The 15766-nt window shown below is 38.6% G+C and overlaps 1 protein-coding gene across 2 annotated transcripts; it reads left to right on the forward strand.

Moving 5' to 3' along the window:
• Window positions 1-723: 723 nt before the first annotated feature.
• On the forward strand, window positions 724-15324 carry LOC127630800 (methyl-CpG-binding protein 2-like). Of its 2 annotated transcripts, none has more exons than XM_052108589.1 (3): window positions 724-828; window positions 9077-9439; window positions 11622-15324. In XM_052108589.1, exons 1-3 carry the CDS (start codon window positions 797-799, stop codon window positions 12829-12831), a joined length of 1605 nt encoding a protein of 534 aa, XP_051964549.1. In that variant the 5' UTR covers window positions 724-796; the 3' UTR covers window positions 12832-15324. The 2 variants fall into 2 exon arrangements, with proteins under 2 accessions (XP_051964549.1, XP_051964550.1); XM_052108590.1 differs by having other exon boundaries at window positions 743-828; window positions 9080-9439.
• The last annotated feature ends 442 nt before the right edge of the window (window positions 15325-15766 follow it).

Raw genomic sequence — 15766 nt, forward strand, 5'->3', positions numbered from 1 at the left:
AAAAGATATTATCAAATATTTACAAAAATGTGAGGGGTGTACTTACTTTTGTGAGATACTGTATATACACAGTATTTAACTTGTACTAGCAGCTTTAAATTGCATGATTAGGTGTATGGTTTTGATAAATGGATAAAGAATGGCAAATGCCAAATTGTGCAATTTAAATGTTTAAAATAAAAGTATTTTAAACAAATAACCACTGTATTATTGTTATTTTTTACTAGGCTATTATTTTAGATTTTAATGTTACAAACTATTGTTAAACGTGAATTAAATAAAAAAATTTTCTTTTAAATATGACTAATTATTTTTACATTTGAAAAGTTACTTATTTGAAATTACATTTTTTAGTTGATAAAAATAATAATTAATTCCTCCTTTATTTATGTTACACATCTAGTCTGATGTGATGTGTAGGCCTGTTAATTAAAAAATTGGAAAAGTCTATTTATAAATCTGTTCTTTGACCACAAGTCAATGAAAGCAGAAAGCACTTTAAAAATTAACATTACTGTATTTTAAAGCAACTGCACTATATCACAGTATGGAAAACAATTAATAAGCCTATGCACTATTATTCTGGTGTGCAATGCAGCTTTCGCCCTGGACTGATTCTCCAATTATGAATTCTCGCGAGAATGTCCGTTTCGCCCCCTTCCTTGAGCCCCCCCCTTCTCGCGAGAGCTTTCGTCCGAACGATGGTGTTGTGTGAGAGGGAGTGGGAAAGAGGAGGGTGAGGGGTACCCACAAAGATGTTGCGTGATTTTTTGGACATTTATTTATTTAAATAAAAATGGCCGCCGCAGAGAGCGGAGAGGAGAGACTGTAAGTGTGAACCGCATCCATTCCCATTGTCACAGATTCCAATGTCAGGCGTCGCGAGCGGCGCGGCGATGGCGTAGTATTTTTTTTATCGTTTTGTCAGACTGGCTCTCGGTCTGAGGGGGTAAAATGTCAGCCGCGCTATTCCGCTAATGCGATGTGAATACGTCACTCGTGTTTCTCCCGTTCTTTTTCCACATCATGGATGATCAGCGGACAATTTGTAGAGCCGCTTGCGTTAGCCGCGCTAGGGTTCGCTGCCAGTTTCTGACGTTAATTCAAAAATTCTTGTGAGATATATATATACACCGTAAGCTTGCCTAGGGGTTTAGACGGACACATATGATGCCATATGTTTTGGTCATATTCGCGGCTCTCGTTTTAGGCAACGTTATGATGTTCCTGTGTTTGTGGCTGTCAAAAACAGCAGACTGAAGTAAGTTTGCTTGCTTGTGGCGCTGTTTACAGCAGCAGGACAAGGCAGGGGTCTGACATGAGATTAGCTCCATATATATATATCCGTCTGTCCTGGCGTAGAAGTGCTTCACGCAACCGCACAAGTGGTAAACTTGGGGGTGTTAGATCCCATGAAAAGCTTTTGCGCTTGGGTTTCTTGTCTAGGGAGCTGTACATCTTCAGGTACCAAGTTTGCATTTGCAAGTAAGTTGGCCAGTGTGCTATTTCTCTGTCTGATGTCACTGACTACTGCTGCTGCTGTTAATGCTGCTCATTTTGTCCCTGCAGCATGCAAGCTTTTTACCTTCAGGTGCAAAACACAGTTAATATCAGTGTTTTCCTCATTACATCATTGTGATATACTGTATAGCAAGCATGCTTTGGCAATGCACAAGTCACTCCCATGTGAGAGCAGGCTGGTGATTTTCAGAGTATTATTGTTGTGCTGCTTACTTCCGGTAGCCAGCTTACGGATATAGCAGCATTATATTTGTGTGAATATGAGTGTGATCGACCGCAGAGGGGTTTGCACCCTAACTGGGTGACATGCAAGAAACACTGATACATGTTGAATTTGCATCCTGTGCTCCATGCATTTATTGCAAGGACATTCATTGGTTCATTTGGTATAAAATGAGATGTTCTGTTTGTTAGAGGTAGACTATTTTACTGGTTTGCTCTTTATATTTGGCTTTAGAAGGATTTCCAGACTACTGTTTGGAATTGGATTAAAATATAAGTCTAAGCATCATGTGCCGTGATTATAAATAAATCAAATTATTGTCTTCAACATTTATGTAATTAGCAAGGTTACTGAATTATAATGTAGTAACCAAATGGGGCAAATGGAATTTGTATTGTTATGACTCACAGTGATGGTCAAATATAAACAATTAAAACCTTCCTGTATGTCTTTTCAAAGACAGTTGTTGTCTTAATGCTGTCTAAACATTATGCTTGACAGGTCAACTTAGTGAAATAGTTTTCTTCTGTTTTGAGAAGCCTGCAAATGAAAATGAATCTATTTGTCTGACTGCATACAAAAATGATTGACGTCCAGGTGTAGTCCAACCTGCCTTTAAGTCCTTATCAGAGGTTCTTACTTACAAGTTATTGAAATAAAAGTTGTTGCATACGGAAGTGTAATATTTTTGTCTCTTTTTCACATTCTGACAAAACAGGAATTATTATTATTTGTGCTTCAGTACATGTTAAGGTAAATCAGCAGCAGGGTTTAGGGTTTGTTGACATTAGATTGTCATGGCAAAAATAAAAAAGGAGTTTAAAGGAGTTTTAGATACTTATATTAAAAACAAGCCAAAACAAATCAAAAACATATTTTCTTGCATTGTGAAGGGTGAAGACTACCCTCTCACCTTTCTGTTCACTTCAATCCATCTTTAACTCACAAAATAACAAACTCTCTCTTATTAGTAAAGCTGCGTATTGCCAATTTTCTTCATGATAAGAAATGGACAGTGACATATTATGATTCAATAAGTTGCGAGCCATCACGTTATAATCTAGCTGCATTAAGTGTGTGTGCTCGAGGGATGATCGTCCCCGTGAGTGTGCATCAGTTGGCTGCAGTTTCAATCTCTCCCACTTAGATCGGGAGTCGGGACATTCAACTCAAAGAAGAGGCACTGACTGAACAGAGAAATGCCAGTTTCGGAGTTTGTAGTTATTTACATGATCTACTTCTGTATTATTTGATCTTTAATAAAGCTATAACGCATTAAATATAACTGCATTTAGGATGTAACTTCAGGGTGTTTCCTTTAAAGATGCTCGACAAGCAAGTTTTGCTTCAGCGGAGCGGCAGCTCCAGCTCCACTTATTCCACAACGAGAGTGCTTCTGTATTTACTTACTTTTAATTTTTTGCATTATAATTCCTGTATACTTTGCGATCTACATCACCTGAAGCTGTTTGGATGTTTAGAGTGCATCTGGACTGTGAGCTGTGTAATTCTTCCATTCCTCAGTCAGACGTGATCAGCAGTGCTGCTCTCGTGCGTCATCGTTAAGAGTTTAATATCATCTTGTTATGTTAAATGAGATCAAACGAGTATTTGACAATAAACATTTTTGTCGACAATTTTTTATTTTTGAACATTGACTAATCGTTTCAGCCCTACAAAAGTTGCATAAATATAAAAAAAATGTGTTGTAATGATAAATTAAAATTTTTGGCGTAATGGGCCATAGTCCAGCTTAATAGACTGTAGTTCTATGGCATTATAATACTGCATTTTCTCCCAAATTTGGAATGCCCAATTCCCATTGTGCTCTAGGTCCTCGTGGTGGTGTAGTGACTCGCCTCAATCCGGGTGGCGAAGGACGAATCTCAGTTGCCTCCGCATCTGAGACCTCAATCCGCGCATCTTATCACATGGCTTGTTAACGCGTTACCGTGGAGATATAGCAAGTGTGGAGGCTTTACGCTGTTCTCCGCCGGCATTCACGCACAACTCACCACGTGCCCCACCAAGAGCGAGAACCATATTATAAAGACCACAAGGAGGTTACCCATGTGACTTTACCCTCCCTAGCAACCGGGCCAATTTTGTTGTTAGGAGACCTGTCCGGAATCACTCAGCACGCCCTGGATTCGAACTCGCGACTCCAGGGGTGGTAGTCAGCGTCGATACTCGCCCACGTTATAGAACTGTTAATGTTGAAAGCACAACATGCATATCATGCAAGAGTGCATCTATGTACCGGTTGCACCAGCGTGAATCTCACCGCTCTAGGGATGTGCGAGACTAGTCGACTAAACGGTTCTGATGCTGCTAGTTGACACTGGAATTACTAGTCGTTTAATATTTCCTCCCATTATACTGCTAACAATTTTTGAACATTTACGTTTGGCTTTATATTTTTACAGAGGCTGCACTTAAATTACTGTCATATTAATGTTACATATTTTAAGTATAATTAATAATACAAATATTAGGAGGGTATGAAGCAGATACAAAGTTTCATTTCACCACAGGCTGCGCGTGCTTCTTCCCTGTCTTACTCGTGGTGCATGCAGGAAAATGTCCTCTCGCTAGACAAGCAAACTCAGCACAGTAGTGCGGTAATCGCATTTTCAAATGTTTGAAAGTGGATGTTTTCACATTTAAGTGTTCTTTAAATCTGTGTATGCTTGTAAGTAATTTTTCCGCTGTGCAGGCTCTTGTTGATTTGACTTGAGTCTACCTGTTATTTATTTATAAACAATATCCTGACGGGGTGAATTCCGCTTAGAACAGACTGGGTTGCGCTATTGGTCCTGCACTATACATTCAGTTGTTTTCAATAAATATGCTTTTTTTATTTTTAGAAAATGCATTATTGTAAGAATGATATTCTGATGGTCGCTGACAATGTAAGTGACGTGAACAAATAAAACCGGTATTTTTAGTAAAAATTATTCAGAATGCAGTTTCTTATTATTAATAGAAACATTTATTAAAAAAATCACCAAAAATGAATACAAAATAAAATAAATGTACATTTTCTCAGAGGTGGGGGGGCTTACTGTCCAAGACTTTTATAACCCCTGGTTTAGAAAATCTATACCTCACTCTGTGCTACTAATTGGTGGTACTCTTTTATATCTACAGAAACACAAACCTTTAACTCCACGTTTCAATATACAGTTGAAGTCAGAAGTTCACATACACTTAGGCTGAAGTCATTAAAACTCATTCTTTAATCAATCCATAGATTTAATATTAGCAAACTATAGTTTTGGCAAGTCACGTGACACAAGTAATTTTTCCAGCAATTGTTTACAGACAGATTATTTCACTTTTCATCGACTATATCACAATTCCAGTGGGTCAGAAGTTTACATACACTTAGTTAACTGTGCCTTTAAGCAGCTTGGAAAATTCCAGAAAATTATCTCAAGCCTTTAGACAATTAGCCAATTAGCTTCTGATGGGAGGTGTACAGAATTGGAGGTGTACCTGTGGATGTATCTCCTTCAAAGTGTAAAAATTCGTCCACGCAACCAGGGTACTTTGGGGATATGGAAGATGGTTTGGGGAGGGGAGCTACTTAACATACACCATGTCTTCATTTGCTAATTGCTGCAATCGTTTCATATGAGTGACAGGATGCTGGAGGGGATGGAATGAAACTTATCTGGCTATTGGACAAACTCATTGCTCTGCCCTTGCACTAGTAAACATGTCATCAGAGAAGAGAAGTCGTTGTGAGGGAGCAGGCACATTACTGTTTTTGATGAAAGATTATGAGGGCATATCTTTTTTTTTTAAATGATGTGCACGGTTAAATCATTTATAATAAACACTGCACCATTCCATAAAAAATTATAATTGTCAATTATGATTTCATGGTGACTTTACGGCCAACCTTCAAACTTCGTGACCCTTTGCTTGACATCATGGAAAAATCAAAAGAAGTCAGCCAAGAACTCAGAAAAAAAATTGTGGACCTCCACAAGTTCATTTCCAAATGGCTGAAGGTACCATGTTCATCTGTACAAACAATAGTACGCAAGTATAAACACCATGGTCCACACAGCCATCATAATACTCAATAAGTAGACGCATTCTGTCTCCTAGAGATGAACGTTGTTTGGTGCTAAAAGTGCAAATCAATCCCAGAACAACAGCAAAGGACCTTGTGAAGATGCTGGAGGAAACATGTAGACAAGTATCTATATCCACAGTAAAACGAGTCCTGTATCGACATAACCTGAAAGGCTGCTCAGCAAGGAAGAAGCCAATGCTGCAAAACTGCCATAAAAAAAGCCAGACTACAATTTGAAAGTGCACATGGGGACAAAGATCTTAGTTTTTGGAGAAATGAGAACTGTTTGGCCATAATGACCATCGTTATGTTTGGAGGAAAAAGGGTGAGGCTTGCAAGCTAAAGAACACCATCCCAACTGTGAAGCATGGATGTGGCTGTGTTGTGGGGGTGTTTTGCAGCAGGAGGGACTGGTGCACTTCACAAAATAGATGGCATCATGAGGAAGAAAAATTATGTGGATATATTGAAGCAATATCTCATGACTGCCAGAAAGTTAAAGCTTGGTCACAAATGGGTCTTCCAAATGGACAAGCACACCTCCAAAATTGTGGCAAAATGGCTTAATGAAAACAAAGTCAAGGTATTGGAGTGGTCATCACAAAGCCCTGACCTCAATCCGTTAGAAAATTTGTGGGCAGAACTGAAAAAGCGTGTGTGAGTAAGGAGGCCTACAAACCTGACTCAGTTCCACCAGATCTGTCTGGAGGAATGGGCCAAAATTCCAGCAACTTAATGTGAGTAACTTGTGGAAAGCTACCCAGAACAAGTTAAACAATTTAAAGGCAATGCTACAAATACTAACAAAGTGTATGTAAATGTCTGACCCACTGGGAATGTGATGAAAGAAATAAAATCTGAAATAAGTCATCCTCTCTACTTTTATTCTGACATTTAATATTCTTAAAATAAAGTAGTGATCCTAACTGACCTAAGATAGGGAATGTTTTCTATGATTAAATGTCAGGAATTGTAAAAACGTTATTGTTAACTGGACTTCTGGATATGTAGCAGCAAAATGAACATAAATTCCAGTGAAAGTCTTCAGCAGAAAAGAAGCCAGTTCTCTTCGTAAATGTTTTTTTTACAACTTACATCTGGAGTTTAAAGGAATCGGGTCTCTTTTTTTGTTCTTTTTAGCGGTTATCAGTCCACTTTTTATTCACACCGTTACATTTTGGAATCCAGTCAACTTAAATATTGTTGTAATTTGTAAACAAATAATACATTATTATTAACATTATAAAATTCTAAAAGTCAATAATAATACAACAGAAATATATTTCAGTCATGCACCTTTAACTTTAAAATCCTCTGGCTTTTATTTTGACAGTCGGAACACTGCAGGAAGTCCTGTAAGTGTTTGTATTTAGGCTAGTTTACAGAAGCTTAATTCGCCTCTTATTCAAAATCTTGTGAAACGCTCCTCCGGTGCCGTACTATTGAACATCTACATCTGAAATTTGTTTGTGTGTTTTGCTCACATTTTGTTCATCGTTCTGGGTGCTTAAATAGAAAATAGCCAGGAGCGCATCACCAGCCTGCTCATGCTATGTATGTATCAACGGAGCAGCGCCATTCACACTATATATTTACTTATTAAACACAGCCTTTTGTGATACACAAGGTTATCGCATGCTTCAAATGGCTTTAAATACAATGTACAAGTCATATGGAGTACTTTAATCAGATTTCTTCGCTGTACATTTATTTATGGTATATTGTTAGGTTTGTTTCTTTGCAATTGGCTGTTTTTATGTGTTCAACTAGCTTATTAGTTATTCATTGTTCATTTACCCAGACACCAAGCCACTATGTGGTCATGACAGTAACATATATGGATTTGAGTAATCTGCACACTCCTAGGCAAATTAAGTTTGTAATTAACCACTTATTTTTAAAAGCGTTTTTTTTTCCACTTGAGGGACAGTCTGCAGACAACAGGGAAACCCCTTGATCTGCCAAAGACAATGATTCAACCTCCGTGTCAAGGTTTGCTACAGGGGAATCTTTACACTTTCAGGGTGTATTCCTGTGTGTGTGTGTGTGTGTGTGTGTGTGTGTGTGTGTGTGTAGAGTAGAAATCAAATATGTGTTTCTCCTGATGTTACAAAATAGACGCATACCAGAGTTGGGTTTCACATGGATTTTATCTGCAAATTGCATACATTTATTTGGTTTACTTGGTTTCATAGAATCATGTTACTGTACCTACATTTTTGCTAAATAATTTTACCTTTCTCATTGTACGTATTGCAGTAGTTTCGGCAGTATGTGACTTATAAAGTACATAACCAACTACATTTAATATATCTCATTAATCTGCAATCAAGCTGTGTGTCTCAGCTAATAAGGACCATGTACGAGTTCAGAATATTACATGATTCAGTTCGACACTACAAAAAATAAAGGGGTTGCTTCAGCAATTGCCCTTTTCATCATCGTTCTTCGTTTGCTTTTGACACTTTTGGTTACGTTTAGACAAGGTTTAAGGTATAGGATAGGGAGGTAAGTGACTCGATAGAACAATAACTTTAAACTCTTAACCTTGAATTTTACTTGCTTTTAGCACCACTTAGTGAACTTTCCTCCTTGAAACTGCAGCGATATTTGTAAGGAACCACGTAAAGTCATTTTGCAAAAATGTTGCCACAGTCATGTCATTTTCAGAGATCAGGCTGTAATTACTGGAGCATAAACATCACCAAACAGAATAGCAAAAATGGATGTTTTCAAAACGTTTTCCATTGAGTGGCAGAACAGATAGTCGTGCCAAACTCACGCCATTGGTTTAGGCAATGTTGCTGTGTTGGGCTGGTTAGAATGCTCAAACAAACCGCAATCTTTTGATGGTGCCACAGCGCTTTTTACACTTTTGAGGGACATCAACCTAGAAATGGCTTTCTTGTAGTTGTGTCTGCATATAAAGCTTAGAAAATATTTTAAGATGCAAATTGCATCAATTTACTTGGTTAAAAGTAAGGCCAAAGGCAAAAGTTTTATGCTTCTACTTTAAATTCTGGCCACATCTAGCTTGCTTGTCGGTGGTATTTAATAAGGCTTGTGTGATCTGAAAAGGAGCAAGCTTTCAAGCCAAAATATTTAATTGATGAGGACAAAAATGCAGGCATAGAACTGATGTTTAAAAGAAATTTCATGGACATTTTGACAAGCAGTTGAATGGAATTAGGACCTGTAAGACTGTCATCCTATCTAAAAGTGTCACTTATCTCTTGCGTTGTCAGCAGAGGTGAGGACAAGAATGAAGATCTGGAGGCCTCAAAGGACAAGACACAGAAAAAGAAGAAAAACAAGAAAGAACGTCAGAATGTGGAGAAACTGGAGGCCACTGTCTCTGTTCCTCCACCCGCAACTCCTTCCACAGCAGGGGATGACGGACAACAGGCAGAGGCAGGAAAATCCGAACCCACTGCCCCTGAAGCTGGAGCTGGTCTCAGCGCTCTGGAATCTTCCAAGCCGCGTCGTTCCATCATTCGTGACCGAGGCCCCCTGTACGACGACCCTTCACTGCCTCAAGGTTGGGCTCGCAAGCTGAAACAGCGCAAGTCAGGCCGATCTGCCGGCAAATTTGATGTCTACCTTATCAAGTTAGTACAAGATAGAACAAGTGCATTTTTTATACAGTTGTGTCTTAATATTATAGTAATACATACAAATGACATTATTATAGTGCTTGCAAGGCATTAATAATTTTTCTTTTCCATAAAGTTCTGCAATTAAGTTCGCTTGAACCACTTAACATACAGATTCTATTCAGATTGTCTAGGTAATTTTTTATACGTTTTGAATAAAAAATCAGGTGCGTATTTCCATTTCCCAAAACCATGTGTCTTCACCACAAGCGAGTCTCCGTTCAACATCACAGAGCACGCGAGTGCGCACATCCACGTCAATCAAACCGATTGCAATGGAGAAAGGGAGCGCAATCATTTTGATTACACGTGTGCAATATCATACCTTGATTTTAATTTCAATGTAATCAATTATGCAGCTTTCATGCATGACACAATGTCTCAGAGGTCCATATGTGCCAGCTTTTGAAGTGTTTTAGATGTTTTCCTTTCACCATGTAAGCGCATGTAATACAATGAGTTTATGTCTGGACAAAAAAAAGTCTAAGATGACTTTTCAGTCATTTTTAAGACTTTTTAAAACCTTTCAGCATGAGAGTGAATCTGATGATTGTACAATATAAACTGTATGCTGAATATAATGATTAATAATGCTAAGGGTCCTGATATTTGATAGTCCTGATAATACCAAATGTAATGTCTGATTTCACCAGTAGATTTATACTATGGCAAATGTTATTTTACTGGATAAGCATACACTACCATTCTACTACCATACACTATTTTTTTTGTCCCACTCCATCCCTGATGGATCATTTTACTCTTTAATCAATAGTACTTATAAGTACTGTTACGCTTTACAAGTAAAGGAAAGGAACTTTTTTCCATATGTCCTGAAAGTAATAATAATATTAATAGTAATAATATTCAAGCGTAACTTTCATGATTCAGGCTTTGTTCAAAGTTTTGTGAGAGTATAGAATCGTGGAAATCAGTACCGTAATTCGAACCAAATACTCACGGCCTTTATTATTTCTTTTTTTAAATCTGATTAATATTATCAAAATAATCATTAGTTGCAGCCCTAAATGCATTGATGTAATTCATCTCATTTAATCATAACCAAAGCCTACAACCTTAACTTCCCTGAAACTTGAACACTATTCTTTTGCTGCCTTGCGAGCACTGGTATTCCTTTCAGGCAATGCAAATCTAATTAAAGTTGCATTGGTGTGTTTGGGTACTTTTTGCACACTAATTGAAACACTGTTTACACTGGACAACTGTGGCATGTCATGATGTGACAGAACATGAACTCTCCCATTGTAATTATAAAATGGAGCTCCATAGACCGGAAGTGCCTGTTGTGGCTACAGTTGACTTTCTATATTAGACAGGCTACTACTTTAACTTTATTTTTTCAGACAGTCGACTGAAAGTCGAAGAATTGCTTATTCCAATTATTATATTATTATTAATGATAACTGTTTATTAAACATGGTACCTTTTATCATATTGCTGTTGCTGCTGTTTTATAGAAGCAGTTGCAATTTGAGTCTGTGTGTTATAGTGATTTGCCATGGGTTAGGGGGTAAACTTAAAGGTGCTGTAAGCGATTTTAGCCATTCTGACCAGCATTCTTCACCAGACCAGCTGTTGAATTAGCCATGTCCCCTTTTTCCAAAACCTTGTGCTCCAAAGTCATGTGCTCATACACAAACACACTAGAAGCCACTGTACCGGCACTCGTAAGAGCATAAATGGGCTGCCCTGTGAACGCATAAAATTATTGTCAGACAGAAAGTCTGCTGATTGGCTAAACAAAGGATCTGACCATGGCCCGCAGACATCATTTACCCCACGTGTTACCGAACCTAGGGCTGTTACAAAGAATAGTGTGATATTTCATTGCACCTATTTCAGTGAAAACTGACAGGTAATAAGTACGTTTTCTACATGTAAAAAAAAAAAACTCACACTAAGTAGTGTCTGAATGTCATCTCATTAGATAAAAAAATATCAAACCAAAGGGCTATTTTCAAATTTCACTTAACCTTTTAACCACATGTGTAGTTCATCTCATTCCCTTTAGACATGTTCCACTGTTCAATTTTTGAAATCAAGTAAATGTCCAATAGCCACTGTATTTCATTTGAAGTCACAAAATTATAATAAAACATTTATATTTGTTTTCCAGCCCAGAAGGGAAAGCCTTCCGCTCCAAAGTGGAGCTCATGGCATACTTCCAAAAGGTGGGTGATACCACCACGGACCCCAATGACTTTGACTTTACGGTCACGGGCCGAGGGAGCCCCTCTCGCAGAGAAAAGAGGCCACCAAAGAAGCTTAAAGTGGCAAAACCCACCGGTCGTGGGAGGGGCCGGCCAAAAGGCAGCGGCAAGGTACGGCCTACCACGGAAGGGGTGGCTGTAAAGCGAGTTGTAGAAAAGAGTCCAGGGAAACTCCTTGTAAAGATGCCATTTGTGACCCCTAAAACTGAAACAGGGGCTCCCTTGGGGCAAGCGCCAAAGGTTGCCAAAGTGCGCCGAGGGCGCAAGAGGAAATCGGAACAGGAACCACCGAGTACCCCCAAAAAACGTGGCCGCAAGCCAGCAGCTACATCTCAGTCGGCAGCGGGGGCAGGCTCTAGTGTAGCTTATGCCGCTGCCGCCATTCTCAGTGCCGAAGCCAAGAAAAAAGCTCAGAAGGAGTCTTCCACAAAACCTGTACAAGAGAGGGCGCTTCCTATCAAGAAGCGCAAAACACGAGAGACTATGGAGGAGCTGGAGGGATCCACCACCTCTACAACGGAGACGTCTTCACTAATTAGTACAACAGGGGTAGCAAAACGACTGACAGCATCAACTGTGACCCCTACAGGGGAGGAGATAGAAACAGGACAGAGGCTTCACAAGCATCTGGGTCGCAAACACAAAGAGGCATTTGTGGATCCAGGAAACGGGAGTAGCGGCAGTGGAACAAGCGGTGGTGTAACAAAGAGCCACAAGAAGAAAGATCAACGTGGGCAGCACTTGAAGCACCACCACCACCATCATCACCACCACCAACATCATCCGCAGGCGATGCCTGCCTCGACCTTCACTCCGCAGGCTCACCAGCTCTCCCTGGGTCACTCTACGCAAGGAGGTCCACCTGTCTCCGTGGAAAACGAACCCCAGGACTTGAGCACCACAAGGCCCAAACTTGAGCACGTGGCCTGCAGGGAGGAGGCCAGAACTGACAATTCCTCTAGCAAGGACGCACAGAATGCAAGCAAGATGGCTTCCGCTGACCTGAGAGGGGACGGCAAGGAGCTGAGAGTCATTGTCCCGCCCTCCGCCGTTCCGAGGCCGAGTCGAGAGGAAACGGTTGAGTCGCGGACACCAGTGAGCGAACCCGTGAGCTGACTGACTAACTGACCAATCAGCAACTGCTTTGTGTGCAAAGGAAGTTTAGGCTATTGCAGCGAGACGAGGGATTTTTGTTCATTTTTTACAGAGGAAAACAAAAGAAAAAGGAAACAAAAATATACAAAAATGTAAAGTACTTAAACAAAAGGCAGCTGTTGTGTCTCGTTCTCTCTGTGGGTTGGACGTGTGGCGATTAATTATCTCTGATGTATTGCTTCCGGATGAATCCTCTGCAAACCTTTTCCTTTATCCTTTTCCTTTTTCTCACTTTATATCTTTTATTAGTATATCTTAGCACTCACCTAAACCTGTTATTTCTTTGTCAAAGCTTGTAGGAAATAGAAACACACTCAAGTGGTAATGGTTGCATAAGTCACACGCCATAGTTGTCGTGAAGCAAAAGTCTCAATATTACTAAAATGACTTGTAGTCATGTCATCTCAACCCTAGGGACAAAACGTTTCATATCAATGTTTTCCTTTTGTGTCATTGAGATCCAGTGGGCTTCACAGAATATGCTAAGCAAGCAGGCAAGCTGATGAAAAGGGCCACATTTCCGAGCTCCACCTTTCCATTTGAGTCGGACACAGCTGTTGCAGCATCCCCATGTTAGCTTCACTTAACTTCGACAGAAAAGAACTTCCTAGTTGTGGGTTCGTGCCAAGATGAATTTGTCTGCCTGTTGACCTGTGATGATTTATTTAAATTGGAATTACAATTTTCTTCATTGTCTCTTTTTTTGTGCACAGATGTAGAGTGAAATTCCTTAAGAGTATACTTAGTTTTTCCTCTTGCAATTCCATCTTGCACACGGTTAAGCGCCAGGACTTTCAAAGTATAGCCTTATGACCGCAAACCCATACGGACGTGTTGGATGCATGCGCACTATGACTGCTTTATGATAGTCTTTTTAAGCACAGTCAATGCCAGGCGCATTCGCCAATGACACGCAATGACGTAGACTCTCCGCTTGTTTAGAAAAACTAGGCTGCGTGCGTACAGTCCACGCATACTTTACGCTGATGACGAAATTTGAGTCACGCGCACTGCTCACAAGAAAACCAAAGTATACTTTGACTTTTAATTATTAGTTGATTAATTAACATAATCGCCTGTTTCAGAAGTGTCCGAGAAAATACAACTAGAGCAGAAAGATGTATTTTTTCATTGTTCTGTTGGGAATGCTAAAGCACAAATGTATTTGTTAGGGAATATTGAAAGCACAGTCCAAAGTAGAGTCAGGAGTAGATATTATCTCGCTTAAATGAATAAGAAAAATGGAATGAATTTGTTGTTTACCTGCTTTTGTCCTTGAAGTACAATTTAAATAGTGGCCTTGTGTTATAGTAACACAAATCGCTAACAAAGAAAGCATACAGTTTCAAATGGAGCGTTTCATTTTATTGTGTGTGGTTATAGATTAATCCCTTAGAGCAAAGGAAAGTTAATAGATGGCTATATTAATATAACGTCTTGTCAGGCTGTAGTTTTGTCTAATGCATGGGTTGCTAATGTTTGTGTGTTTTAGGTCTACACTCAATAGCTATTTACTACAGTACTCTTCATTGTCTTTCCTGTACATAAAAGGTTTTAAAACCTTGTACAGCACTTATGGCTTACAATGGGGGTGAAATGTTTTAGAAACATAAAAATGATGAACAAACATTTTTGGCAAAATGGAAAGAAATTAACTTAATTCTACATGCTTTACGTTTCATACCACCTTGCTATCATATTTATTTAGAAATGTATCTTTTCCCAATCTAATGCCAACTGGTTATCTTTCTCTTAATAAATGCTGATATACTGTACTATTCAGCAGAAATAAAACAGTCGTTTGTGAACAGTCGTTAAAGATTGGACAATGGATGTCTCAGTAATTACATTTCGAAGATATATATTTGATTGTACATTTGGGATGAAACATAATCCTAAAAAAATTATGAACCAAACTGAGGAAGTTCTTCTTTGTGGATTGTATAAAACAGTGTTTAGGATTTTGCATAAACTTTACTGCACTTTTTTCTGTTTTATTTGTATTTTTCTAAATGAAATGCACCTTACTTTTAAAAACATTTGACTAAATTACAAATGAAATCACATGAAATTGCGAGAGGCCCACCCACATTTTTGCAGATATGTTTCTGGTTAGCCTTGCACATACTCCTGTTTCATGTCGGGAGGTTGTAACGTTCTGGAGAAGTTAGTATAGAATGCATGTTTAAAGTAATTTTGTTTGAATTTAGCATTTTCTTTTAAAATACACCAAATATATCAAATGATACGTGGTACATGCACATGATTTGAAATTCTCAAGCCTATAGTTCACCTACAGTATCTGATATCAAATATTTATGACCAGTAATAAGGTAACAAAGGCACTAAAGTCATTTAATGATGCTTGACTATTACCATACAAATTCTCCTAACTCTAGAACATTAAAGAAGGAAAAGGAGATGTTTAATGTCCTCCTATTACATGAAAGACAACATACACCTGTTAGCATGACAAATTCATGTTTATCTTTTAGATGTTGCGACTTGAACTCAAATAGGCTCAGAGTTAAGGAGTTGCGCATTTTTTAAACCTGATTCCCATTTAGTTTTGTCTGTGTATGAAACCTTAAGTATTCATGGTTGTTGTGGCTTAGGTAATGGATGTGGATTTTCACTGACATAAATGTAAAAATAAATTATACTACTAAACCTAAATCAAAGTGATTGAAGTATGAAATGACACTCAGCACTCGCTAAATATTTATGTCTGTTCTACTACAGGATGTTGTTTTGATAGTTTGTTGTTTAGGGGTTAAAATGCATGTGAGAGAAAACTTGCCAGTCATTTTTCTGAAGTGTGCTTTAGGGTAGTGAGTGCCTCATAATCTGGTATCTTACAAATGTAAAAAAAAAATATATATATATTTTTTTTTTT

This window comes from Xyrauchen texanus, chromosome 37, assembly GCF_025860055.1.
Source record: "Xyrauchen texanus isolate HMW12.3.18 chromosome 37, RBS_HiC_50CHRs, whole genome shotgun sequence".
Taxonomy (NCBI): domain Eukaryota; kingdom Metazoa; phylum Chordata; class Actinopteri; order Cypriniformes; family Catostomidae; genus Xyrauchen; species Xyrauchen texanus.

Excerpts from the sequence above, each read along its gene's own strand:
- LOC127630800 (XM_052108589.1), top strand. The coding sequence starts at position 797 with ATGGCCGCCGCAGAGAGCGGAGAGGAGAGACT. Across the intron at positions 829-9,076 it reads GAGAGCGGAGAGGAGAGACT|CAGAGGTGAGGACAAGAATG; the intron begins GTAAGTGTGAAC and ends TTGCGTTGTCAG. Across the intron at positions 9,440-11,621 it reads TTTGATGTCTACCTTATCAA|CCCAGAAGGGAAAGCCTTCC; the intron begins GTTAGTACAAGA and ends TTTGTTTTCCAG.